Below are 25,844 nucleotides of genomic sequence, written 5' to 3' on the forward strand. Positions count from 1 at the left end.
CCCGTTTGGAGCACGATTTTGCTCCCCCATAAAATCCCCCATAAAAAAAGGGTAGAATTGTTGTAAGGATTAAATGAGTTAAAGCTTCTGCTTCCACAAATATCCGTTCTCTTTCCTGCTGGTGCAGCCAGTGTGAACGATGGGAATTGGTTTTTAAGATTCGGCAATTCGAGAAAGTATGTTTGAAACTGTGAATGAGTGAAATATAAATCCCCCACGTATGCTGTTGCTTATAAATTGATATAAGTAAAAATACTGAGAAGGCCAGAAATAAAACTGTCGCTTTGTTTCTAACTGTGGTCAAAGCTTGCTTGGGTGGATTCAAGGCTGTTCAAAAACCAATCCCATATTGAGTCCCGCATTGGGACTCAATGGAGCCCATGGAGCCGGCTTCTTCTTCTGCCTCTGTCTCTGCATCTCTCTCTCTCTCTCTCTGTGTCCCTCATGAATAAATAAATAAAATCTTAAAAAAAAAAACCAATCCCATAATGTGTTTTTCTATTACCAATGCAAAGCCTTTCCCCACAACTCCTCATTCATGATGAAAATGACATCATGCCAAACAACAAATACCAAACTTTTATTTAAGAGCTGTACAAAAGCACACAAAAAATTTTACCCGCGCATTGTGATAGTTAAAGCTATATATCAGCTTGACCAGGCTACAGGGAGCCCAGACATTTGGTCAGATGTTATTCTGACTTTCTGTAAGGGTGTTTGGGGATGAGACTGACTTTTGAATTGGTAGAATGAGTAAAGCAGATTGCTCTCCCTAATGTGGGTGGGCTCCAACCAACCAGCAGAAGGCCTGAATAGACCCAAAAAGCAACCCTTCCCTCTAGTATGAAAGAATTCTTCTTTCCTGACAGTCTTTAGCCTGGACATCGACTTTTTTTTCCTACCTTCAGACTCAAATGGAACTATTGATTCTTCCTGGGTCTCAAGCCTGTCAGCCTTCAAACTGGAACTACACTATTGGCTCCTCTGCATCTCCAACTTGCTGACTAACCCTGCAGATCTTGGGACATGCTAGCCTCCATAATTGTGTGAGCCAATTCCTTATAATAAATCTCTTTGTACCTATAAATATAACAAATATATATTGCTCAGGAGGACTCTAACTATTATTACACGCATTAACAGAAACCCCCCCCCCCAAAAAAATAAAGGGGATCCCTGGGTGGCGCAGAGGTTTAGCGCCTGCCTTTGGCCCAGGGCGTGATCCTGTAGACCCGGGATCGAATCCCACGTCGGGCTCCCGGTGCATGGAGCCTGCTTCTCCCTCTGCCTGTGTCTCTGCCTCTCTCTCTCTCTCTCTGTGACTATCATAAAAAAAAAAAACAAAAAAAACAAAAAAAAAACCCCTAACTTCTGACAGAAAGATCCAGTTTCCATTGGGTAGAACTGCATACTCATCAGCAAACTGATAGCTAGTACCTCCACAAAGAGGCCAGATTGCATACATGGAGTGACCTGAAAGTGAGCAGGCTTCAGGACGCCTGGGTGGTTCAGTGGTTCAGCGTCTGCCTTCGGCTCAGGTTGTGATTCTGGGGTCCTGGGATTGAGTCCCGCATCGGGTTCCCCGCAGGGAGCCTGCTTCTCCCTCTGCCTGTGTCTCTGCCTCTCTCTCTTTCTGTGTGTCTCTCATGAATAAATAAAATATTTTTTTTAAAAAAGTGAGTAGGCTTCTTTCTGCAATCCACACCAAAGAATTAAGGTTTCACTTTATCCTCACATGTGGGCTACCAACTTCCTATGTGAAATCAATACTTTCTGACCTAAGAGGCTGTTTGCCCCACAAGTAGTCAAGTCTTCCTGGATAATAGTCTTATGGAAAAAAAAACCCTCTACATTGCTGGTTAAACTGGACTTCTCTAAATCCCAGGAGGAGAGTCAAAAGGGACAGACAGACAGACAGACTCATCCATGGCTGTCTTTTCAAGGCCACACACAGCTGGGTTGCTATGTTTAAAGCTGTGTGCCCCAGCTCCCTGATCGTGCTCTTGAGGCCTGTCAGGATTGTGGCTATCACATTTAAAATCCGTGAACCTGGTAATTATCCATAGGTAAGTTAACTTTGAAAACATGTACTTTAGCTCTAGATGTCAGGAAACTTCATTGTAAACGAGCATCAGGGAAGTAGACCCAAATGGCATGTTTTACCCCTCCAGCCTCCCCACCCCCATTATTCCAGAAGAAAGAAGGAAGAGCATGTGACCCCAAACATGTTTACTTTATAAAGCTGGATTTAGGAGCTAGAAGCCTGCACTGAGAAGAGGGCAAAAAAGCCATTCTGGAGGGCATAGGAGAGAAGTGGGGGACTGGGCACCATAACTTCATGACTAAAAGGTTAAGTGCAGGATGAGGCACTTGAAGGTGAAGTTCTTCTAAACAGCTCCTCGAGTGCAGAACCCCTGTATCTTGGGGACACTCATTCATCATCACCACCTAAACCTAATCTGATTGTTCATTTGGCTTTCAAAAATTCTTCCAGGGCAATGGGAACTTTAGGTCCCTTGAAAGACGGCAGAGCTTAGAACTGAGTCCTGGGTGAAAGGTGGTTTGAATCAAAATCACAAAGTCCAGGTTTGGGGAGAGGAGCTGAGATGTTTCAGGTATTGGGCCAGCAGACTGAAATCCAGGGCAGGGCACCGGACCATCAGGGGAGCAGGTAATGAGGTACAACCCTAAAAGGAAGGCACCTTGAGTCCCCGAAGGGCTGAGCCAAGGTCAGAGGGCCAGGGCAGGATCATATCCTCGGGTGGGAAAGGCTCCGGTGCCCGAGGGGGCAGTAAGGAAGGGTCCACCGTCATGGCCACATCTCCATTAGCGTGGACTTTTTCTTCTGGCTTGGGGCCAGTCGGTGGCTCTGACTTCTGGAGTTCTGAGCAGATGATTAGAGGCGCTGTATTTTTCCCTCCATCGTGAAGGCAGGGCTCGAAGAAAGGGCGAAGGGGGCCAGAGAAAGTGTGGGTGAAAGTAAAGATGTGAGATCTGTTGGTCACATCGTAGAAGGAAATGACACCTGCTTCATAGTCCAGGAAGATCCCCACACACCTCGGGGGCTCCTTCAGGCGCAGGGGGGTCTGTGGGGATGTGAGAGCTTCGTACGTGTTCTCACTACTCTGGCGGACTAGCCAGTGTCCATTGGCGGGGGTGGCAGTGACCTTCCCCTTCCTGCTCACGGACTCACTACACACCCCCAGGGCCCATTTGGTCTTGTTTCCCACGTCCACCTCCCAGTAGTGACAGCCCGCCGTGAAGTATTCAGCGCCCAGGACGCTGACGACAAAGTCAAATCTCTGGGGGCCGTCGGGCACAGGTTGCCTTTTATCTCCAAGCTTCACCCCTCTCTGGTCCTCAGATAGGATGAGTTTGGGATGTGCTGTGTCCGGGTCCAGGGTCACTGCCACTGCAGAGAGTCACTGACAGGTGAGGCTGGGGGAGGCAAGGTCTTAGGGGATCTTTGGGTAGCTCTGGAGGGAAAGATAATCTCTAGGTCTGTGACCACTATCATTGGCCTGTTGGAGTTCATGGCTCCCCTCTCCTACATGTACAGAGAAGACTGTCTGCCAGTCTCCCAGATCCACTGGCAGTCTATTAAGTTGAAAGAGGAACAAAGTATTTCATCTGCCTCAATCCTGTCTCTGTCTTCGATGGTCCTAAGGAATCTAACATGATAACAGACATAGGCTTTGACGTGAGACCCAGCAGCCAGCTAGGGTGTGTGAGTCCCAGCTCTGCCAACTTGCTGATTATGTGGACTTGGCCTTGTTATATAGCTCCCACCTTCAGTTCCTTCCCATGTAAAATGGGAGTAGGGCTGTTATTCAGATTTGATGAGCTAATGCATGACATAGTGCCTAGTTCACACAGTGAGTGTGCGATGCTCACTTTGGTTGTGAAAATCACTGCTTATAATTAAATTTTAAATGATAATATAGAGAGAAGGATTCTTCTTTAAAACTGTGGATTATGAGGGTCACAGTGAGTCTTCCCCCTTCCCCCAAGTACAGAACACAGGCTCTTTTTGGAGAGTAAACCCGTGATGTCTGTACTCAGGGCAGTGGGAGGAAGCCAGACCATGAGTGTCGGAAAGGTTTGTGAGCTCCTTGAATGCTAACCAAAGTGACTTGGTGTTCTCTCAACTGCTGGCTCATTGATTCTATTGTACCTGCTTAAAGGAGGCCATGTGAACAGAAGGGGAATGAGCACCGGGGAAATTGATACAAAGCAGTGAAAATAGCAGGTCTCGTAAAAATAGCAGCCAAAATTTGCCGACTATTTAGGAATAAAACAAAAAGAGATGTGCAAATCTTTTAGAGTAAAACTACGAAACCTTTTTGTAGTCTGTGCTGTTGGAGCATCTGCCTCACCCATTCTCTTCTCGGAGAATCTTAATCACCACCAAGTCGCCCCCCTCCCCAAGAAAACTGATCTTCGGAGACAGAAGGACATGGCAGGTGTGTAGAGAGGGATAAGAGCACTGGCTGTGGGTTCAACTGTGGAATAGGAAAGACTTCCCAAACTTGAAAGCATGGGAGACACTACACAAGAAAAGATGAATAAACTTGACTACATAAAAATATAACACCTGTGCATCCAAAAATACCATAAGGAAAGTAAAATGCAAATGCAAACCTTGGAAAAATAATTCATGAAAAACATGACAAAGAACTAGTATACTTTATATAGAAAGAATCCTCACAAGTCAAAAAGTAGCCAGGACAGGACAGGAACAGACAAGTCACAAAGATGAAGTCCATATAAGCAGTAAACTTGAGATAAATCTCAAAGATCATAGAGAACCCATAAGAAGATCAAAAGTGTTCTAAAAGAGGGGAGATTTTCTAAATCTAAATGTGGCCCCCCCACATCAGAAAGATTTTTAAAATTTTTGATAAGAGATAGATATATTTGATTTTAAAAAGCTTTCAAGGATAGTCTGCATTCCACAGGACCAGAGCAATGGGCTCTCAGACATGTGGATGACCTGACTGGTATAACTCACCGAAGTGCAGCCGAGCCCTCCTCCAGCCTGGAAGATGTAAAGGAGATGCTTGAATTAAAGGATAGAAAAATGGAGAACTCCTGGGGTGTGGGGGCCCAGGTGTGGGACAAGTGTACCTCACCTGAGTTGGCCGCAGATCTTTTCAACTCTATAAAAGAAGAAACAAGGGGATGAGCTATCACTGGAAATACAGAATCGACAGGAGATAATGTGATAGAGGAGTTAGAAGAGCATGGGACACTTACTCAGTTCACTCCGGAGTTTCTCTAAAGAATAAAAACAGTTGGACCAATCAGAACAAGGGCTTCTACGTGCCCAGAGCATTGCAGTCCCATCCCAACCACATCCCCACATCAGATCCTCAGTACCAGTACCCTGAGCTTCCTTCCCCATGACAGGGTTGGCAAGGGCAGTGGCTCCCAGTGGGGGGCCAGGGCTCCCCAGAGACCCGACAGTCAACAAATTCCTCTGTCCCGCCATAACTTCCCCACAGATGGGGTCAATATCGCATCTTCTGCATATAGGTCATGACAACATAAATATTTGTAGATATCGTGCAAGAAGAATAAAGTATAAGTTCATTTAAAACTATCACCTAAAAAATATTTTTAAAAAAACTTCACCCAATTTCCACTTGATTTTCTTAAGTAATATTTTCTCAATGTAAAATAAATAGACATGTCACATTTTTGAAGATTTCTGGGTTATAAAGAGGTTCCCATATGTGAAGTGGTGGGGAAACACTGCTCCACATATTCACTTTAATGAGGATTCATATGTTTCAGGTCCCATCTAAGGGAATGTCATGCCTCGGGAACTAATAGGGTCTTCCAGGAGGCTCCACCTAAGGGAGGTAAGCTCTTCCTGGTGGAACGTTTCCCATGTAGGGACCAGATAACAGTTGCATGGGAAAGAGGAACAGGGAATATCTGAGAAGAGAGGACTCTGGGGACCAATACACCCCCAACCTCCATGGCCTCAAGTACACTTGTTCCCTCCCCCCACCCCCACCCCAAGAAGTGAAACCAAGACACTCATCCTAAAGCAAAGATGTCAGCAGAAGGTTTGTGCCATGGATGAGGAGCAGAACTTACTGAGGGCTTTATGGAGCCTTCCTAAAAAACACAACAGAAAAGGGCACGAGTGAATAGATGGGGCTGCTTTATCCCTGGGATACAGGAAGGCTCATCACTCCATCCCCCCATGGTGGAAGGGAGCGATGACCATCCTGTGGGCCCCGAAACCAGTCACATCTCTCAAAGCTCACACTGGAGAACCCCATGGCACTTGTGCCACCTTCCCAATGACCCAGGCTGCCCAGAACTTTGGTTTCTCCTTTCTCTTCCACCACCTTTCTGTCTGGCTCCTTTTCTATTGTCCATATAAGTGTTTCTGTATGTTTGTGACTGTGTGCACACGCATGTGTGCCCTGCTGCCCTTTGACAACCTACTGTTTATAGTAGCGATGGTGTAAAACTAGCTGAAGGCGGAGTATTGGCTTGTTGACACAGCTCTGTTATTCTCAACAGTAACTCCCCTGAAGTCCTGCAGAGATATTGATACATTTGGAGGTCTCAGTTTTGGGGACACAAGCAGCAGGCTTCCAGGGAGTGCTGTGCTTGTGGCTTTTCTGGAGGGACCATTGGTCTATATTTTCTCCTAGCGCAGGCCCTGCCAGAAGAATTAAAGTTATGAATGAGTTATGAGTCCACTGGCAGGCCCTGTGCTAAGGGCTGGGCATGTGTTAGGCATTGTGCACTCAGGCAGTGAAACCGAATATGATATGGCCCCTAAGGAGCTTATGGTTTATTTTCACTATTCTCATTACTAGCAGCCTCCAGTTATTGTGTCCCGTTCTTATAATGAGGTGGCCACTGAATCCCCTTAACAAAGTGAGGTGCATATAATTAGTATTGCCATTTTGTAGAGTGGTGGGCTGAGGCCCAGAGGGATATGGAAATTTGCCTGGGTCGTCCAGCTAGTAAGTGGCCTGGGAGGCAGGATTTCAACCCACGTCTGTCCGACTCGCAGCCAGATCCCAGCCCCACTACACCACACTGTTCCTTCTGCTCTTGGACAGAATGGCCATAGTGGCCCTGAGTTGTGCATGCCCATGCTCTCACCACTTTGGAGGAGATGTAAACGAGGAGGAGAGGGAATGTGGAAATCAGGGTGTCCAGAGCCATTTCTGAGTCGGTAACCTGGCTTCCCAGCAAGACCTTCCAAGGGCAGAGCCCCTGTTATTTTTGTATCCTGGGTGTGTCTAACTTTTACCCTCAGTGGCCCAGGGCAAACACTCAATTAATGAAGGTGAAAAATGGGAGGGGGAAAGGGGTACCAGGCTTTGCAATAAGAACTTTGTTTTTTAAGTTGTCTATTTTAATCCTGAAAACAATTAGGTGAGGGGACCATCCTCATTTCTCGGACAAGTAAAGTGCCAGTAAGTGGCAGACCGTGATCTGAGCCAGGTGTCGCCGAACCAGTCACTTTCTCAAGAGCCTGTGATCCTCCCATCGTATCACACTGCCTCTCTTAAATGCAAAAATTGTGTGGATTTTTGAGATTCTCATATACCCTATATGACCATAATAATATCTTTTTAAATAGTAAATAGACCTTCTATTTAAGTGATTGGTAGAAAGGCTGATGAAGGGAACTCAGGACAATCCAGATCTATGAATGCTGGCCAAGGGCATCTGCTCACCCCAGCAACCACCTTATAGCCCCTTGATGTTGGAAAGTAAATTCTAATATTAATGGAAGGTGTGTGTGTGTGTGTGTGTAAAGTATGTATGAGAAACTGTCAGCATTCATGTAGAAATAGAAAGAATATATTCTTTGTTATTTGTTCCCTACTCTTTATTCTATACATATAATTACCTTTTTCTTTTGCGTGGTCTGAGAGAAGATTTTCTAGAGAAAGAAAAGTAAATGAGATTCTGTGCCATTATTATGGGGGGTCCCCAACTCCTATTGAGTTCATCAGCTCTTGAAGCTCCCTAACTCCACCTCCACCTCTCTGACACAGGCCTTCACATGACCAAAGAAAGACCAAAATCCTTCATATGATCTACAAGGCCTCACCTGGCCTGACCCCTGCTATGTCCACAGACTCATCCTCTGTCACCTTTCCCCTCACTTCTGCATTGTGTTTCTCTTGCATTCTGTTCTTTCTGCCATGGAAGGTTTTCGGGTCCCTCTTTCTCCAAGCCTGCCCATCCTCCAGATCAAACATCACTTCCTCTGGGGACTCCTTTCCTGTCCCTCAAGTTTGGTTGGTTGGTTCCTCTTGGTTCTAGTCTTTTTTTTTTTTAAGATTTTAAAAATTTATTTGACAAAGAGAGAGACAGAGATAGTGAGAGACAGCATGAGTGGGGAGGAGAGGGAGAAGCAGGCTCCCCGCCAAGCAGGGAGCCCCACATGGGGCTCGATCCCAGAACCCTGGGATCATGACCTGAGCTGAAGGCAGATGCTTATCTGACTGAGCCACCCAGGTGGCCCCTCCTGGTTCCAGTCTTTACGACCCTTAGAACTTCCTCTGGTGGCATTTGTGCACATTTATTTATGCACTTTCTTCACCCACGTATACTTCCCTGACTAGACTGAAAGCTCCCAGAAGGCAGTCTGTGTCTACTTTGATTCGTCATTGTGACCCCAGCATCTAAGATAGTCTGGGAAGCTTAGGAGACAATTACTCATTGTTTGCCAAATGACTAAAAGCTTCGCCCGCCTCAGGTCTACATGACTCCAACAGAATAAGATCAAGCAATGAGTTCACATACAAAAATCACCAAATGTACTGGAAGGCAAGCTATGACATGCAAGAGTGTGAAAACTGGAAAGAACAAGTATAGATTCCCCTACCCCCACCCCTACCCCCACCCCCACGGACAGCAGGTGTTGGAATTTTTAGGTACACAACTTAGATTAGTGGGTACTGGGAGCACAAAACAGCAAACACAGAAGCATCCCCCCTTCCCCCAGCTCAGGACACTTACCTACCTCCATCACCTGTTCATAGAGAAGTTTCTCTAGAAGACAGACAGAGAAAAGGATGTCAGCTCAGTTTAAGGAAGGGCTTTTCCTAATAGGCAGGACTGTCCAAAGATGGTTCAAGCTGCCTGAGTAGGACTGTGCTCCTTGTTGTTGTGGGAATGTGACTATTTGAAAGGATCAGAGGGTCTTTGAACCATTGGATGGGGGAAGGAGTGTTGGATTCTGTTACTTTCAGGGTCCTTTGCAACCCTGTGAGCCTGTGAAATTCTACCAAATTTATGGGGTTTTATCTAATGTATAAAATTGCATTTCTTAATTAATTATAAGGCTGGCATGATCAGTTATTTTCTAACTTATCAAAAGATAAGGATCCACAGCTCTGCCCAGGAGTTTTCTGCAGTTTCTCTGGTCCTTTCTGCATTGTGAGTCCCCAAGCATGGCTCTTACCAGTTTTCTCTCAGCCATTTTGCAGGGTCTCCAACCTACGGATAATGCATGTCCATGTCTACTTTCTCCTGGCCCATTTCCATCTCAGTCCCACTTCCAGGCAGCTGGGACTTCCTTACCACTTAGTTACCTTTCGATCTTCTTTGCTTCCAGATGAGGTAAATGCCCATCATGATGAGAAGCCCCAGGACAGGCAGGATCACAGCAAGAGCCACTGCTGAGGAGGAGATCCTCCCTGGAGATGGGGCTAAAACAGAAATCACCAATGACCACCCTCAAAGAGACATCTGACAGCTTCTTCCATACCAAGGACCCCACTTCTGATGGTAGATGGCTCAAGCACATCCCAACTGTCTCCATCGAGTCTAGGGAAAAACCTCTAGCCAAGACTGGTGAGGGTCTTTGCTTCTCTCAATAACCCCAACCCTGGATGACCTTAAAGTGAGAAGTTCATTTCTTAGGAGTGTATTTGATGGTCCTGCCTGAAGACAATGGATTAAACTCAGTTTTTTCATCCACAACCTTGTCCTACCCTATATGGAACCCTTATCTGGGGAGTCTGGAGGATAGGCCATGCTTCCTCAGGGGTCATCTCAAGTCTTCTCATGAGCACCCACCAGCCTCTCCATCAAGTCCTCACGCTGCTGTGAAACAATAGTCATGACATCTTGGCCCTGAGCCCTACCAGCAGGGGCAGCACAATTTCTGTGGTGCTACAGCAGCAGACCTAAAGCCTAGGCAGGAAGAAAGGAGAAAGGAAGAAAAAAAAAAGAGCAGAAGAGGCTCTGTGACAAGTGGGGAAGGGTGTCAGCTGGATGCGAGACCTCACTCAACATGGTGTGACCCTGGGTAAGAGACTGAGCCTCCCCACAACTGGTTTATCATCTATAAAATAGAGATGATATAATCTCTGTCCCACTGGATTGTTGGGAGATTTAAAGAGATCAGGCATGTAAAGCACTTAGCACTTAGTGACAGGCAGTGGCAGTAGTAAGAGAAGGAAGGGAGACAGAGAGAGAAAACAGAAGGAATTCGCAGAAGTCATGACTCCTTCTCACCTGGGACCCCAGGCCACAGTCTGTCTTTCTTGGCTGTAAAACCACTCTGCTCTGCCACCTGGCTCCATGTTTCGAGGGTCTTTAAAAGATTCATACCCCTTTGACCCTTAATTCTACCTCCAGAAACACATTCTAAGAGAAAAATTAGAATCACATCCCAAAATAGGTGCAAAGATGTGTACTGCACCGCTCATTATAATAGGAGGAAAAATTGGAAACCATCCAGATGTCCAGAAATAGGGCTTTGATTAATTTTATTATGCTATAACCACACAACGAAGTACTGTGAAGCCCTTAAAAATCATGTTGCAGAGAACTCTCTAAGGACATGGGCAGAAAATGCTCATGACATTGTAATTGAAGGGAGACAGACCCAGCTGAAGAACAAACATGCAAACAAACATGCAAACACATATGCAAATACACGTGCTCTCAGAGATGCACACATCTGAGAAAGTCTTGACAGAAATGTCCCAAAATGTTAGTGGTGGTTCTCTCTAATTTATGACATTATAGGCCAATTTTTGGTTTCTTTAAAATGTTCATTTTTTTCTTTTATTTTTTTTGTTCCTTTTTTTCAAGTTTTCTATCACAAACACGTGTTACTCTTAGAATTTAAAAGAAAATTGAAAATTCTTTATAAAGTTCCCATTAAAGGAGGTCTTTTCACCAGGGGCTTTCAGCCCATTTACTGCTGGGGCTTTTACCTGCTATGACCATGGCTGTGGTCTTCTCTTGGCCAAGGGCCACGTTGCGGAGGGAGCAGGACACATTCCCGACCGTGCTGTCCCTGACTCTGCTGGACACCGCTATCCGGAAGAGCCCGGCTTCCTGGGAATCAGCATCCCACACGAGTTGAAGCGCCTTGCCTTGAGGGTCTCTCCACTGGGCCAAAGGCTTCGGGAACCATCCCTCCGACCTGCACACCAGCTGGATCCAGCCAGCATCGTAGCCCTTCACGTGGATGTAGGGGTCAGAGCCTAGAACTGGAGGGGGACGGGAAGCAGAGATGCCTGGCAGTGGGGAGCTGTCCCTGCCGGAGCCCCATCCCCCTTCCTGCAGCTTGGGGGGGGCTGTTGGTGGCACTTGCACTCCCACCCTCTCCCCACCCCCAAGCTCCTCCCAACCAGGTGGGACAGTCTCTGGCTTCATCCTCAGGCCTTTGCAAATCCGCCATAAGGCTAACTGCACCCCACGATTCAGACCTTGGGGGCACCTCGGTCCCCCTTTGGAAATGACAAACCTGCCACCTGCAGGGTCACGCTGCCATCTCGAGTCACATTTCCGACCTGGACTTGGCATCGGTAGGGCCCTCGGTCCTCCAGCCGGACGTGACGGATCTCCAGGGTGATGCTCCCCTCCTGGGGGTCCCTGAGCAGCGCCGTCCGCCCCTTGAATTCGGGGGTCACGCCTTCCTCCTGGTCTCTCCCGTCCCGGAACACGTGCACGAGCTGGGAGCCGTCAGGGTGTGGGGACCGCAGCCACCTCACCATGGTGGGCACGGTGACCGGCCACAGGGCCAGCGGGCAGAGCAGCTTGGCCGTGCCCCCTAGCGGGGCCAGGTGCAGGTCGCCGGTGAGCCCTGTGCAGTGTGGACAAAAGAGGGACAAAGGTGTCTGCAAGGGAGGGACGGGCACAGGAGCTGGGGACAGATGACCGGGCTGTCCCTGCTCAGGGCAGGGCTGGGAAGGGCATTGGAAAGGACTGAGGGGAGAACAGGACTTGGCAAGAAATAAGGCCCCCTTGTTCTTGAGACTCCTTGGGTAGGTGTCCCAGGTTGGGAAAGAGGGCCACCATCTCCCACCTGACACGGTCGCCGGCAGCAGGAGGAACGCGAGGGCCAGGAGGCAGCTGGGCAGCCAGGAGCCAGAGGAACTTGCCATCTCCATCCGAGCTAGGAGGACAGACGCAGGGAGACACCAGAGAGGGCTGGTGAGCTTGATGTGGGAAGGGGGACAATGTAAGGAGGTGGGGTGCCCATGCAGGCTGCACAGCCGGGGCTTGGACATCACGCAGTTTGCAGTGGGAATCCCAGCTCTGCTACTCACCTCCACCTAAACTTAAGACTCAACTTCTCCAGGTAGCCTGGTGACTGAGGCTCTGTTCCCCCATATTTATTATTTATTTATTTATTTGTTTATATTTATTTATTTATTTATGATAGTCACACACACACACACACAGAGGCAGAGACACAGGCAGAGGGAGAAGTAGGCTCCATGCACCGGGAGCCCGATGTGGGATTCGATCCCGGGTCTCCAGGATCACGCCCTGGGCCAAAGGCAGGTGCCAAACCACTGCGCCACCCAGGGATCCCTGTTCCCCCATATTTAAAATAGGTATAAGAACTGTGCCTCCTAGTAGGGTGACTGTGAGGATTGAAGGAGGTAAGTGCCCAACACAGAGGCTGGTGTCATGGTTGTGTATCTATAAGTGCCAAGAGTGAGGACATGGTGACATGGAGGGGGAGGCGCTGAGTAGTGTGATTTGGAAGGCATAGGGACGAATCTGGAAGAACGAGAACTTTCCCCTTGCACACTGGCTTCCTAGAGCATTCAGTGTCCTAAGCCAGGCTCGAAAAGGGCCTGTTGGGGGCCAATCTTCCACCTACAGTGGATTCAAGTCTTGGCTCCACTCAGGTACCAGCTCTGTGTCCCTGGGAACACTGGTTACTGTCCGTGGGCCTCCAGTGCTTGATCTGTAAAGCTGGAACCTTCTTCCCAGGTTCAAGGAGATAATGCATCGAGAGCACTCACCACAAATGCCCGGTAGAGCAAGCACTCGATAAATGTGCTATAGTCATTATTATGAAGTCACCGAGCGCATAAACCACAAGCACACCCTAGAGGATTCCCTAGTATAAAACTCTCTCCCCACCTACTTGCTACTGCCTGAAATTCCTTTAGCAGGAAACAAATCTTTCATACTACAACTGGGGATGAAGTTTAAATGTAAAACCCCTCGAAGTGGGATAGCTGGGTTGCTCAATCAGTTAAACAGCAGATTCTTGGTTTCAGCTCAGGCCATGATCTCAGGGTAGTGAGATGGAGCCTCTCGCTGAGCCCAGGACATGGAGCCTGCTTGAGATTCTCTCTCTCCCTCTTCCTCTGTCCAGCCTGCCAACCCTAGTTGTGCACACGCTCTCTCTCTCCAGGAAAAGATAATGTCTCTTGAGTTCTCCCCAAGATTTCAAATCCTTTTCAAGGAGGAGGGTTTTTGTAGAAATCATCAGGCCAGGCCCCTGAAGGTCTTGGAATAGAGCAAAATGGGATTTGGAGGAGGTGGGACTGTCAAAGGAAGGTTGGGAAACTGAAGTTGGACTTAAGCTTTGAGCAAAATTCCAATTCTGTTTCTCTCATGGCAAACAGCACACTGCCTTAGGGTTGTTTTTGTTTTTCCATCATGATGCATGTAACAGCCATCTCTAACCCCCTGGGGTTGCAAATGGCCACAAAGAGCACTGGAACACAGTGTGGTCAGGATTACAGTTAGGACTTTGTTTTTTCCTCTGTCCCACCCACTTTTCCACAGGTTAACAGCTAGCTACTCAGAAATTGAACAAGAGGGGCTTCTGCCTTTGGCTCAGGTCATGATCCCAGAGTCCCAGAGTCTCAGGATCGAGCTTGCATGGAGCCCCGCATGGGGCCCTTGGCTCAGCGGGAGTCTGCTTCTCCTTCTAACCCTCCCCCATTCTCATGCACTCTCTCTTGTCTCTCAAATAAATAAAATATTAAAAAAAGAAAATAAATTGAACGAGAAAAGTTTAGGCAAAGGAGAAAAGCTCTCTGCCTTATCAATTATCATCGGAGATGGAAGTAGGCAGGGCCCAGGATCCCAGGGAATTATCCCAATCCCCAAAACCCTCACCTAGAAGGTCTTTTGTAACACAAGAGTGACACAGAACTCCACGATGAATCAGGGCTGCTTGAAATCATGTAGGAGGAAACCCCCCCCACAGCCCCACCTTCCGAGATTCAGAGAGATTATTAAGTGATTAAGAGGATGGGCTCTCATACTGTGGAAGGAGCCTCCGTGTCCATTGAAAGATGAATGGATAAAGAAGATGTGGTCTATGTGTACAATAGAATATTCCTCAGCCATTAGAAACGACAAATACCCACCATTTGCTTCAACGTGGATGGAACTGGAGGGTATTATGCTGAGTGAAGTAAGTCAATCGGAGAAGGACAAACATTATATGGTCTCATTCATTTGGGGAATATAAAAAATAGTGAAAGGGAATAAAGGAGAAAGGAGAAAAAATGAGTGGGAAATATCAGAAAGGGAGACAGAACATGAGAGACTGGTAACTCTGGGAAACGAACAAAGGGTGGTGGAGGGGTAGGAAGGTGGGGTGTGGGGGTGGCTGGGTGACGGGCACTGAGGCGGGCACTTGATGGGATGAGCACTGGATGTTATGCTATATGTTGGCAAATTGAACGCCAATAAAAAAATAAATTAAAATAAATAAATAAAAACTAAAAGAAAAAAAAAGAGGATGGGCTCTAGAATCGGTTTGGGTTCCAGCCCTGGCTCTGCCATTACCTGGCTATGTGACCTTAGACAGGTTAGTTACTTAGTTAGTCAGTTTCTCCAAGTCTCCTCTCCATTCACACATGAAATGAAGCTAATAATAGAAGAGTACCTATCTCATAGCTAGGGCTATAGACAGGATTCATAGAAAATACATGTGAAATAATTTGCACCAGATTCCAAGAATAAAAAGCAAATGAAATCCTTCCATCATACTGTCACTCTGTAATGAGGGCAGCTGAGGTGGCTTGAGGAGGGGAGTCTCCCCAAAGCACATTACAAGTTATTAAAGAACAGATAAAGCCACTGTGGGAGCCGACTAACCCAGGGGAGGATGATACCAGAAGTAGGGCATCCACTCTCTAGTCAAAGAAGAGAACCACAAAGTAAGATCACTGTTAGATGTGTTGCATCTTCCTTTCAAATTATCTAATACCAAAAAAAATAATAACCCCCAAAGTTATCACACACATGGGCAAACCAACTCTCTTGTTCAATGCTAAGCAACTGTCACAAGTATAATTTAGCCATAAGTATCAAACGGTTTGTAAAGATGCAGAAGTTTTAACCCAGTAGTTTCACTTCCAGAAAAGAATCCTACAGGCATTAGTAAGGATGTGCATAAGGATTTGCTGGTGAGGTTGCTCATCACAAAGTTATTTTTGAAAAGGAAAAACTGAAACTGAAAAGTCTAAAGTGAGAATAGTGAACTATTTATGATACATTCCTACAACGAAATTCTATGCAGCATTTCATACACGTCATAGGACAATCTTTAATAGTACTGGGAAGTTTTTACTATAATCCAAACAATAACTTTAAATACAATATGTCTTTGGGGGGGCAGAGCAGGGATGAAGGAAAACCATGGTATTCAATGTGCATTTCCAAGTCCGATGGGGAGAAGAAACCTAAGAACAGGGGAGGAAACTAAAAGATGGTAGAGGGGAGACAGGATAGAAGAAAAATACTGAAAATATAAAAGGGTGAACATAGAGGCTGTTGGAGTCCTCCATCACTGGCTGTCTAGATGCTACCTCTGTTATTGTAAGTCCCCCCAGTACAGCACGTCCCCCCAATACACTGCTGTATGTAAACATGCTTTTTTTATTGCTATATCAAAATTCTAATTCTTTTCTTTATACTCATCCAACTTCAAGGAACCAAAAGCCCTCTTTCCTCACTATGTTCCCTGGTTGTAGCCTCAAATTCCCTGATCTGTGAGCCCTTCACATTGCCCTCTGGGACAGGTGTTTCCTGCCCTGACAGGCACCCACCAGTCAGCCAGCTCCAACTAACTTCCAGGATAACCCCATAGAATTTCAGCTATTTTTTTAAAAAGTTTTTATTAAATAAAATGTATTGCTTTTTCTATCCTACTTAATGTAGAGAATCTGGAAAGTACCCAAAAGAATGGCTAAAAAAATTTTAAATTATCTGTAATCCTTTCACCCCAGAGATATGTTTCTTCAAGTATTTTTTCTGTGCATGTGTATAACATTTTTTTAAAAAATTGGACCACACTGTGGATACTGTTGATATCTGATATTTTCCCTAAGCACTGCATTATGTCCATTTTCCCATACCATCAAATATTCTTTTAATGACTTAGGTGTTCCATCATGGATATCAAGGATTTTTTAAAATAATTCTATATTATAGGGTATTTAGGTTTTCCTATCCATTGCTATTAGAAGCTTGGCTACAGCTGATAATGCACTGAGGGCCAGAGTTAGAAGTCTTAGCCCTAATTTTGGTTTAGTCCCTAACTGTTGACTCTGTAACTTTAATCATTTCCCATCCTTAAAACAGACTTTTAATTCGCACTGCCAAATTGCCTTCTAGAAAGGTCATATCAATTTACCAAAGTTATGAAATTGCTTGTTTCCCACAGCCTTGTCATCACAGGGCTTTATATTTTAATATAAAGATTTTAACAAAATCTTTGTCATTTTAATGAGTGACAAAATGGTATCTTTCTTTAAAAAATTAATGGTGTTTTGTTTTAATTTATGTTTTTTTTATTTGTTATTCGAACTTTGTCAATCACCTGTCTAAATACTTTGTTCACTTTTTTAATGTGGGCATTTGTCTCCTTAATGGTTTGCAAAATTCTTCATATAGCAACTTTTTTTTTTTCCAACTACACATGCTGGAAACATTTTGTCCTCAGGTGCTCATTTACATTTAAGTTTTAAAGAGTTAAATTTCAAAAGCTTCTAAGTCAGAAAAGACATGCAATAGAAGTTTCCTTGACAACTCCAAGCAGGCTAAGAAGACCCTGAAAATCTACAATTGATCAATCCAAATGCACACATCACAGGACCTGGCTAATAATAAGGGTTAAGCAAATAATAGCTGGAATAATGATAACAATAATACTTAAACGAGAGATGAGAGTGTCTCATCAAAACCTATCCAGCCCCTTTGTCACTCATGCTTTTGTGCTCATTTCCCCTTCCCCCATTTCATCCTCTAAAATGTGAGTTTCTCCAACAAACCTGAGGATCCTGAGAAAGTCAAGGGACTACGAAGAATGAAGAGAAGAGAGAGGGAGAGGGACTCACCACCTTTGGAATCGGGGGCCCTTTGTCCCTCAACTGCAGAGCTGGCGTCTCCAAGCTGGGAACACTCCCTCCGTCCATTCAGGGAAATCAGGCGTCAGCCAGAAACGTCAGGAAGGGCTAGGGAGGTGAGCATGGGAAGAGTTCACCTTCTTATTCTAAGCCCCAAACCTCAAGCCAGGGGCTCCCCTGTCCCACACACTTCCCTCTAGCTGTCTGCTATACACCAACAAGCCGCACCCTGCCTGCCTGCCCCTGATAAAGGAACAGAGCAGAGAGGAGGCTCCCTAAAAGCGAGGGAGCCTCCCAGGGCTACCCAGTGTGAGGGATCTTTGCCCCTCAGCATCTCTTTCCCTCCCAAGCTGTGTAGTGATTTCCTTCAATATGTTTCATCCTATCACACTCTTTCTGACAAGCTTGCACCCCTTTACTTTCCATATGAGAATAAAATCAAAGATCAGGTTCAAAGACACCCACCAATTAGCTACCCTCTATTACCCACTGCTTTTATCTCTAGCTGCACCCTGATGTGTGCCTTCTGACAAACGACTTGCTTACTGTCTCCCAACATGTGATAAACCCTTTCCTGCCTGTCTTGCTTTCATAATATCCCAAACTGGGGCGCCTGGGTGGCTCAGTCGGTTGAGCATCTGCCTTTGGCTCAGGTCAGCATCCCAGGGTCCTGGGATTGATGGGGCTCCCTGCTCAGGGGGGAGCCTGCTTGTCCCTCTCCCTCTGCCCCTTCCCCCCACTCATGGTCTGCCTCTTTATCTCAAATAAAATAAATAAAATCTTAAAAAATACCCAAAACTCTATAATCGTAATATCCATAATTGTACCTTTAATAATGTGTTATGTATTTTTGAACTTTACCCAAAAAAATGGAGCACTATGGACATAATTCCCTGTGATTTTCTTTCACTCAGTCTTAGTTACTGAGTCTAGCAGACACTTTTGGTGGCCCCCAGCCATCCCCTTGACCCCCCCCCCCCCCGCCCCATGCCCAACCTGGTTCTGGGGTAGTTGAAACTTGTAGGCAAGCTGCCAGGAAGCCACCTCAAAGTCCATAGTGTCTCTTTGCTTATCTGAATCTGGGCTCTACAAAGGCTGGAAGGCTGTTCAACCTGTACACAGCCCCAGGGGTTCAAGAACCTTAATGCCCTAGGGGATCAACTGGGCAGTGACAGGCCTCAGTGGAAAATGCTCCAGCCTCACACCTTTGGAGGGACAGTTCTGAGCTGTGTTCCACATGATACCTCAGAGAGTTCCCAGAGGGGATGAGCACAGTAGCCCACAGACATCAGTAGCTCAACAAAGCACATGTTCTTGGTTTCTTCCTTTTCTCCTCACTCACCATTTCTGATTCCTGGGATCATCTCCTAAGTAAACTCCTGCCCAGAAGGACTCAGTTCATGTTCTGTTTTTTGGTGGAGTACAGCTTAAGATACTGAAAGTCATCCAGACTGATTCACTGATTCACATTCACTCACCACTGCGTGGTGGAATAGACCTTGCACAAATATACCAACATTTCGTCCATTCCCTCATTGATAAAAATGTGTCTGGGCATTTGTTTTTGTAAACAGTGCTGCTAGGAACATTCTTTCATGGTCCAAGTGTGCAAGAGTTTCTTTAGGACAGCAGTGTGTGGGGTCTGTGGGATCCATGAACTTCAAGAGCCCCTGAGACCCTTTCACGAGGTCCCCCAGTATTCTTATATTCATAATAAAACTAAGTTGTTATTTACTTTTTTTTTTTTACCCCGTTTTGGCATTTCATCATCTGCTCCTGTGGGCTTGAGAGCTTCCCAATTAAAAAAATATCATTCTCATGAGATTGGCAGTGACATTAATGATTAGTGATTTTTTTGATGTTGTGTAATGAAATGTGTCAACATTTGAAAGACCTGCACAGCTCAATGGACCAATAGCTTCCAAATGATTAGTGCATGTCTTGACAAAATCATGCACAGGTAAAAGATCTATATAATAAGCAAGATAAACCGGTAGGTTTAACTATAAGAGTATGAAAAGTTCAAGTTGTTAAGAAGTACATCCTGAATGTCCCCACCACAACAAAGAAATGGTAATTATGTGACATGATGGAGAGGTATCAGCTAACTTTATGGGGGTAACTGTTTTTGCAATATATAAATCTATCAAATCTACAAGTTGCATACCTGTCAATTATATCTCGATAAAGCTAAGGGGAAAAAAAAAGACAAGTTTATGGGTATGATTTTAGATCCTACCCTGCAGTAACCTTTCAGAAACTATCACTCACCATGTTTGGCTATAGTATCAAAGAAAATATCCATAATTACTTAAGAAGGCAATTGAAATGCAATTACAATTACATCCACTTCAAGCACACAGCCTACTGCAACAGATCAAAGGCAAGAGCTGAAATGAGAACTCAGCTGTCCTCTATCAAGCCAGACACTTAAGAGATGTATAGATACGTAAAACAGTGCCATCCTGCTCACTAATTTTTTTGTTTCAGAAAATAGTTGGGGTTTTTCTAAAAGATTTTATTTATTTATTCATGAGAGGCAGAGAGAGAGAGGCAGAGAGAGACACAGGCAGAGGGAGAAGCAGGCTCCCCACGGAGAGGTTGATGTGGGACTCGATCCCAGGACCCCAGGATCATGACCCAAGCTAAAGGCAGACGCTCAACTCCTGAGCCACCCAGGTGCCCCAGAAAATAGTTTTCATAAAACATATGTTGTTTGTGTTAACATGTAATATGTGTATTATTTTTCTCTTTAAATGAAGTAATAATTATATTTAACAATTATATTTAAAACTTCTTACTTTAATTTCTACTATGGCAAATCACAAAAAAATACAACCCATATAAACTGAAGCTCCTTAGAGTCCTCAATTTTTAAGGTATACACACATACACACTCAACCACATACATCATGCTATCACATATGACAATAATCCCTTGATACTATTTGATATGCAGCCTACATTCACACATATGCAAATGTATCAAACGTGTCTTTTACAGGTGGTTGTCCAAATCTGGTTCCAAGCAAGACACACATATTACAGTTTGTGGTTAAGTTTCTAAAGTGTCTTTATTCTATAAGGATCCTTCTGCCCCTCTTTTAAAATTTTTCTCTATACTCTTGATTATTGGTAAAACTTAGAAATTTGTCTGTACAATGTCTCACATTCTGGAATTGGCTGATTGCTTCCTAGTGGTGTCATTTAATTTTTTTTCTCTATCCCTCATATTTCCTGTGCATTGGAAAGCTAGAGGTTTGATTAGGTTCCACTTCTACGCTCTGTGACCTGGATGAGAGCCTAACCTTTCTGTGTTTCAGTTTCCTTATCGGTAAATGAGGATAAGAATGGTAACCACCTCATTGGTATGGTGTAAGAATTAAATAGTCAAAGCATGTAAAATACCCCGGACAGTGCTTAACACCCAAGATGTGGTAGCTATTATCAATATTTGAGAAAAGCCTCCAACTTCAAAGCCAGAGACCAAAATAAACAACAAAGACAATCTAGGAAGTGAAAGAAAATTACAACTAATGTCCTCAAAAATATGAAATAAGAGAAGATCCTGAATCCACAACACAAAGCAAGAGGTTACCAAAAGGAAAGTCAGGGAACCAAGAAAAACTCGTGGAAATCAAAATTTTATAGCAGAAAATAAACATTGAACAGAAGATGAGAGGATAAAGTTCAGGAAAATCTCTTATAAAGTAGAATAAGCAAAACCAAGAGATGCAAAATGAGACAGAAAAGATTTTAAAAATAAGGGAACCTGGCACAGAGAAATTCTCCCCAAATTGGAGCCTACACATTTCCTGAGTGCCTAGCACAATGAATGAAAAAGACAAACCGTGGGGGGTGCCTGGGTGGTTCAGTCAGTTAAGCATCTGCCTTCAGTTCAATTCATGATCCCAGGGTCCTGGGATCCAGTCCTGCATCAGGCTCCCTAATCAGTGGAGCACCCACTTCTCCCTCTCCTACTCCCCCTGCATGTGCTCTTTCTTTCTCTTTCCCTCTCAAATAAATAAATAAAAATCTTAAAAAAAAAAAAAAGAAAGAAAGAAAAAGAAAAAGACTTACCATAAAGACACATCATTATGAAGGTTGGGAGCACCAAGGGTGAAGGAAAAATATATACCCTAAAAAATTCCAGAAAACAAACTCACAAACAAAAATAACATAGGAAAGGATGGAAATCAGAATAAATCAGACTTCTCCAGAGTCTAGCCACATGAGAGGCTAAGTGACAATGGATCAAGGCCTTTAAAATGCTGCAAGAATATGATTCCCAATTTGGAAATCTGTACCCTTCGAAACTGTCAGGTGTGAGAGTAAAATAAAGCCATCTTTAGACAAGCAAGGTTTCAAAAATTTACCTCCCATGAACACCTTCTTGGGAGGCTAGTGGAGACTGTGCTCTTCTAAAGTGAGAGGATAAATCAGAAATGGAAGACCAGGGGATTTGGCACTGGAGAATAGAGATGGGAATCCCCAGAATGTGGTTAGGGGAAGTCCTAGAACAATAGTTGGACAATGAAGCCAAGACAAAAATTTGGAGAGAGGAGGATGGGCCCAAGGAAGGATGTCTCCAAGAAAGAAAAGAAAAAAAAAAAAAAGACCCAGAAAGATCACCAGATTCATGTGACCAGATCAAGAGATGTTTTCTGGTCCAGATGAAGAATTTGAAGTGAGAATCAATAATAGATGCATAATTAAGTTAATTTTTAAAAAGGCAATTTTTGACTCAGGGAGAGAAAGGTTGTTCAATAAAGTGAAAGTAATCTTAGTCCGATATATAGCTCAACTGTAAAAATATTCCATAGTTATATTAATTTAAACTCTGGCTCAGCCAACTAGGGAATTGTGCATACTGGCCAAATCTGTTGATGGTCGAAAGAAAGAAAGAAAGAAAGAAAGAAAGAAAGAAAGAAAGAAAGAAAGAAAGAAAGAAAGAAAGAAAGGAAGAAAGAAAGAAAGAAGAAAAGAAAAGAGAGAAAAGAAGAAAGAGATCATAAACTCATAGAAGAGGAAGGAGACTTTCACTCCCTCCAGACTCCAGCCTCATTTTCCTTTTTTTTTAAAGATTTTATTTATTTATTCATGATAGACACAGAGAGAGAGGGAGAGACACAGGCAGAGGGAGAAGCAGGCTCCATGCAGGGAGCCCGATGTGGGACTCGAGCTCAGGTCTCCAGGATCAGGCCCTGGGCAGGAGGCGGCGCTAAACCGCTGAGCCACCCAGGCTGCCCCAGCCTCACTTTCCTGATGAAGAATCCCAAACCGATGTCTCCACGCCTGTACCAGTCTGGAGCTAGACAACTCTTCCTGCCACCTCTAAGTGTAAACTAACTGTCTCTTACATGCACGCATGCACCCACACCCCTCTAACTCCTCCTCAGCCTTTCCCAAACCAACTCAGCATACCTTCACTTTTATCGGTGCGTCCACTGTTTTTCCAGTATCTTGCTTTGGCTTTTCCGCTCCTTCATCCCCTATATCCAGTCTGTTTTAGTCGGCTTTCTAAAGCTTTCCAAAGATCTCTGCCCATTTCCAGCTGTAATATAATCCAGTCTAGTCTGGCCACTTTTATTATTAATAATAATCCAATCAACATTTATAGAGAATTTTAAAATAACATTTGTTAGACTTTCTTCTGATTAAAAGAGAGTATACCCTTGTACCCTGTTGGTAGGAATGCAAGCTGGTGCAGCCACTCTGGAAAACAGTATGGAGGCTCCTCAAAAAGTTGAAAATAGAGCTACCCTAAGACTCAGCAATTGCACTACTAGGTATTTACCCCTAAACATAGAAATGCAGTGATCTGAAGGGGCACCTGCACCCCAATGTTTATGACAGCAATGTCCACAATAGTCAGACTGTGGAAAAGAGCCCAGATGTCCATTGACAGATGAATGGATTTAGAAGATGTGTGTGTGTGTGTGTGTGTGTGTGTATACACACACGTACAATGGACTACTACTTAGCCATCAAAAAAGTGAAATCTTGCCATTTGCAACGAAGTGGATGGAACTACAAAATATTTTGCTAAGCGAAATAAATCAATCAGAGAAAGACAATTATTATATGATCTCACTCATATGTGGAATTTAAGAAACAAAACAGAGGATCATAGGGGAAGAGAGAAAAAAAGTAAAACAAGATGAAATCAGAGAGGGAGACAAACCACGAGACTCTTAATCATAGGAAACAAACTGAAGGTCACTGGAGGGAAGGGGGTAGAGGGATGGGGTGACTGGATGGATATTAAGGAGGGCAGGTGATGGAATGAGCACTGGGTGTTATATAAGACTGATGAATCACTGACCTCTGCCTCTGAAACCAGTAATACATTATATGTCAATTAACTGAATTTAAATAAAGTATAATTCTTGTTTAAGTGTTGATTGTAGAAATTTGCAAAACACACAAAAGCACAAAGAAGAAAGAAAATCCCCTGTATTCTTGGGACACCTGCATGGCTCAGTCAGTAAGACATCAGACTCTTGAGTTTGGCTCAGGTCATGATCTCAGGGTCGTGAGATCTGAGCCCTGCTTTGGACTCCACCCTGGGTGTGGAGCTGCTTAAGATTCTCTTTCTCCTTTTCCCTCTGTGCCTGCCCCTGCTTGTGTGCGCACTCTCTCTCTCTCTCTCTTAAAAAAAAAAAAAAAAAATCCCCTCTATTCTTAAAACAATCTGGATTTACATTTTGGTGTGTTTTCATACATTGTCTTCTCAGTCTGTATAGAATAATCTTTTTGAAACAATGAAACACATACTCTGATTATGTTGTTGTTCCCCCTTGTAACTCTTTCATTTAATAAAAATGTTTTATTATATCAATAAATATCATTCTACCTCATTTTAATGGCTGCATAGAATCCCATGCCAGTTATCCTACCGTTTATTTAATCAACCCCGTTACAATGATTTTTATTGTTTGCATTTTGTTGCTTTTAAGAATAGTTCTATCTCGGGCATCCCTGGGTGGCTCAGTGGTTTAGCTCCTGCCTTCGGCCCAGGGCCTGATCCTGGGGCTCCGAATCGAGTCCCACATCGGGCTCCCTGCATGGAGCCTGCTTCTCCCTCTGCATCTCTGTCTCTCATGAATAAATAAATAAAATCTTAAAAAAAAAAAAAAAGAATAGTGCTATCTCTGATTATTTAGTTAGGATAACAGAACTGGAATTGCTGTGTCAAAGGTTGTGGGTTTTTTTTATTATCGTGGTTAAAAAAATCATAAAATTTCCCACCTTATTTACAGTATAGTAGTATTAAATATATGCACATTCTTATGTAAAAAGACTTTTAGGACTTTTCATCTTACAAAACGGAAACTCTATACCCATTGAACAACTTCCTGCTTAGCATCCTCAATTGTTTCAATTCTTGCCTAATTCTAAGAGGGACAGAAGCAGAAGATCTGGGCAGCCCGGGTGGCTCAGCGGTTTAGCGCCGCCTTCAGCCCAGGGCGTGACCCTGGAGACCGGGATCGAGTCCCACGTCCGGCTCCCGGCATGGAGCCTGCTTCTCCCTCTGCCTGTGCCTCTGCCTCTTTCTTTCTCTGTCTCTCTCTCTCTCCTGAATAAATAAATAAGAATCTTAAAAAAAGAAGAAGCAGCAGCAGCAGCAGCAGCAGCAGCAGCAGCAGCAGATCTGGACATATCTCCCTCTGGATAGGCCCGTGTCCTGTCCTGAATCCTGGCTCAAGCGCTTGCTGGGGTCCCTACTAGGACATGTGACTTAACTTCTCCGTGCCTCTGTTCCCTTACCTGTAAAATGGGGATGGTAATATGTTATTACACGTGTACATTATTGTACATAGTTATCAACAGGAATAAAGGAGTTAATAAATATGAAGCTCTAAGAACTGTGTGTGGAATATCATAAACCCCGATGAGAGGCAGCTGTTATTTGTTATTATTATTATTATGACTGAACGAGATTTCTGTTGTCAAACCGTTTACCTACCATTTTCTTCAATCCTAAATCTAACAAATGAAAAACGACCGCCCGCTATTTTAATGCGTAACATTATTTCGCGTCACTGTGAAATTGTAATCGTAAAACCACCGCGATTGTAAGACCGCGCGTCAGCGGAGAGCTTGAACGTTTCTGCCCTTCGGGGGGTTGTTTCCAACCAGCTCCAGGACCAAGGGGGCGACAAACATCCCGCCCGCTTTTCGGGTTAAGGAGCGGAGAGCCCGCTGTCTGCGCACGCGCGG

At 44.5% G+C, this 25,844-nt stretch overlaps 1 protein-coding gene across 3 annotated transcripts; it reads right to left on the reverse strand.

Annotated features, from left to right (window-relative positions):
- Positions 1-565: 565 nt before the first annotated feature.
- Positions 566-25,814, reverse strand: ERMAP (erythroblast membrane associated protein). Of its 3 annotated transcripts, XM_038557648.1 has the most exons (13): positions 25,591-25,814; positions 17,613-17,729; positions 12,317-12,406; positions 11,756-12,094; positions 11,220-11,498; positions 9,585-9,701; positions 9,010-9,042; positions 7,892-7,924; positions 6,106-6,126; positions 5,257-5,277; positions 5,133-5,159; positions 5,012-5,038; positions 2,688-3,412 (listed from the first exon to the last, which is right to left on the reverse strand). In XM_038557648.1, the coding sequence occupies exons 3-13, from the start codon at positions 12,399-12,401 to the stop codon at positions 2,688-2,690; spliced, it is 1,707 nt and encodes a 568-aa protein (XP_038413576.1). In that variant the 5' UTR covers positions 12,402-12,406; positions 17,613-17,729; positions 25,591-25,814. The 3 variants fall into 3 exon arrangements, with proteins under 3 accessions (XP_038413578.1, XP_038413576.1, XP_038413577.1); XM_038557650.1 differs by lacking the exon at positions 25,591-25,814 and having other exon boundaries at positions 566-3,412; positions 17,613-17,810; XM_038557649.1 differs by lacking the exon at positions 25,591-25,814 and having other exon boundaries at positions 17,616-17,810.
- Between the last annotated feature and the right edge of the window lie 30 nt (positions 25,815-25,844).

The sequence above is a fragment of the Canis lupus genome, chromosome 15, assembly GCF_011100685.1.
Source record: "Canis lupus familiaris isolate Mischka breed German Shepherd chromosome 15, alternate assembly UU_Cfam_GSD_1.0, whole genome shotgun sequence".
Taxonomy (NCBI): domain Eukaryota; kingdom Metazoa; phylum Chordata; class Mammalia; order Carnivora; family Canidae; genus Canis; species Canis lupus.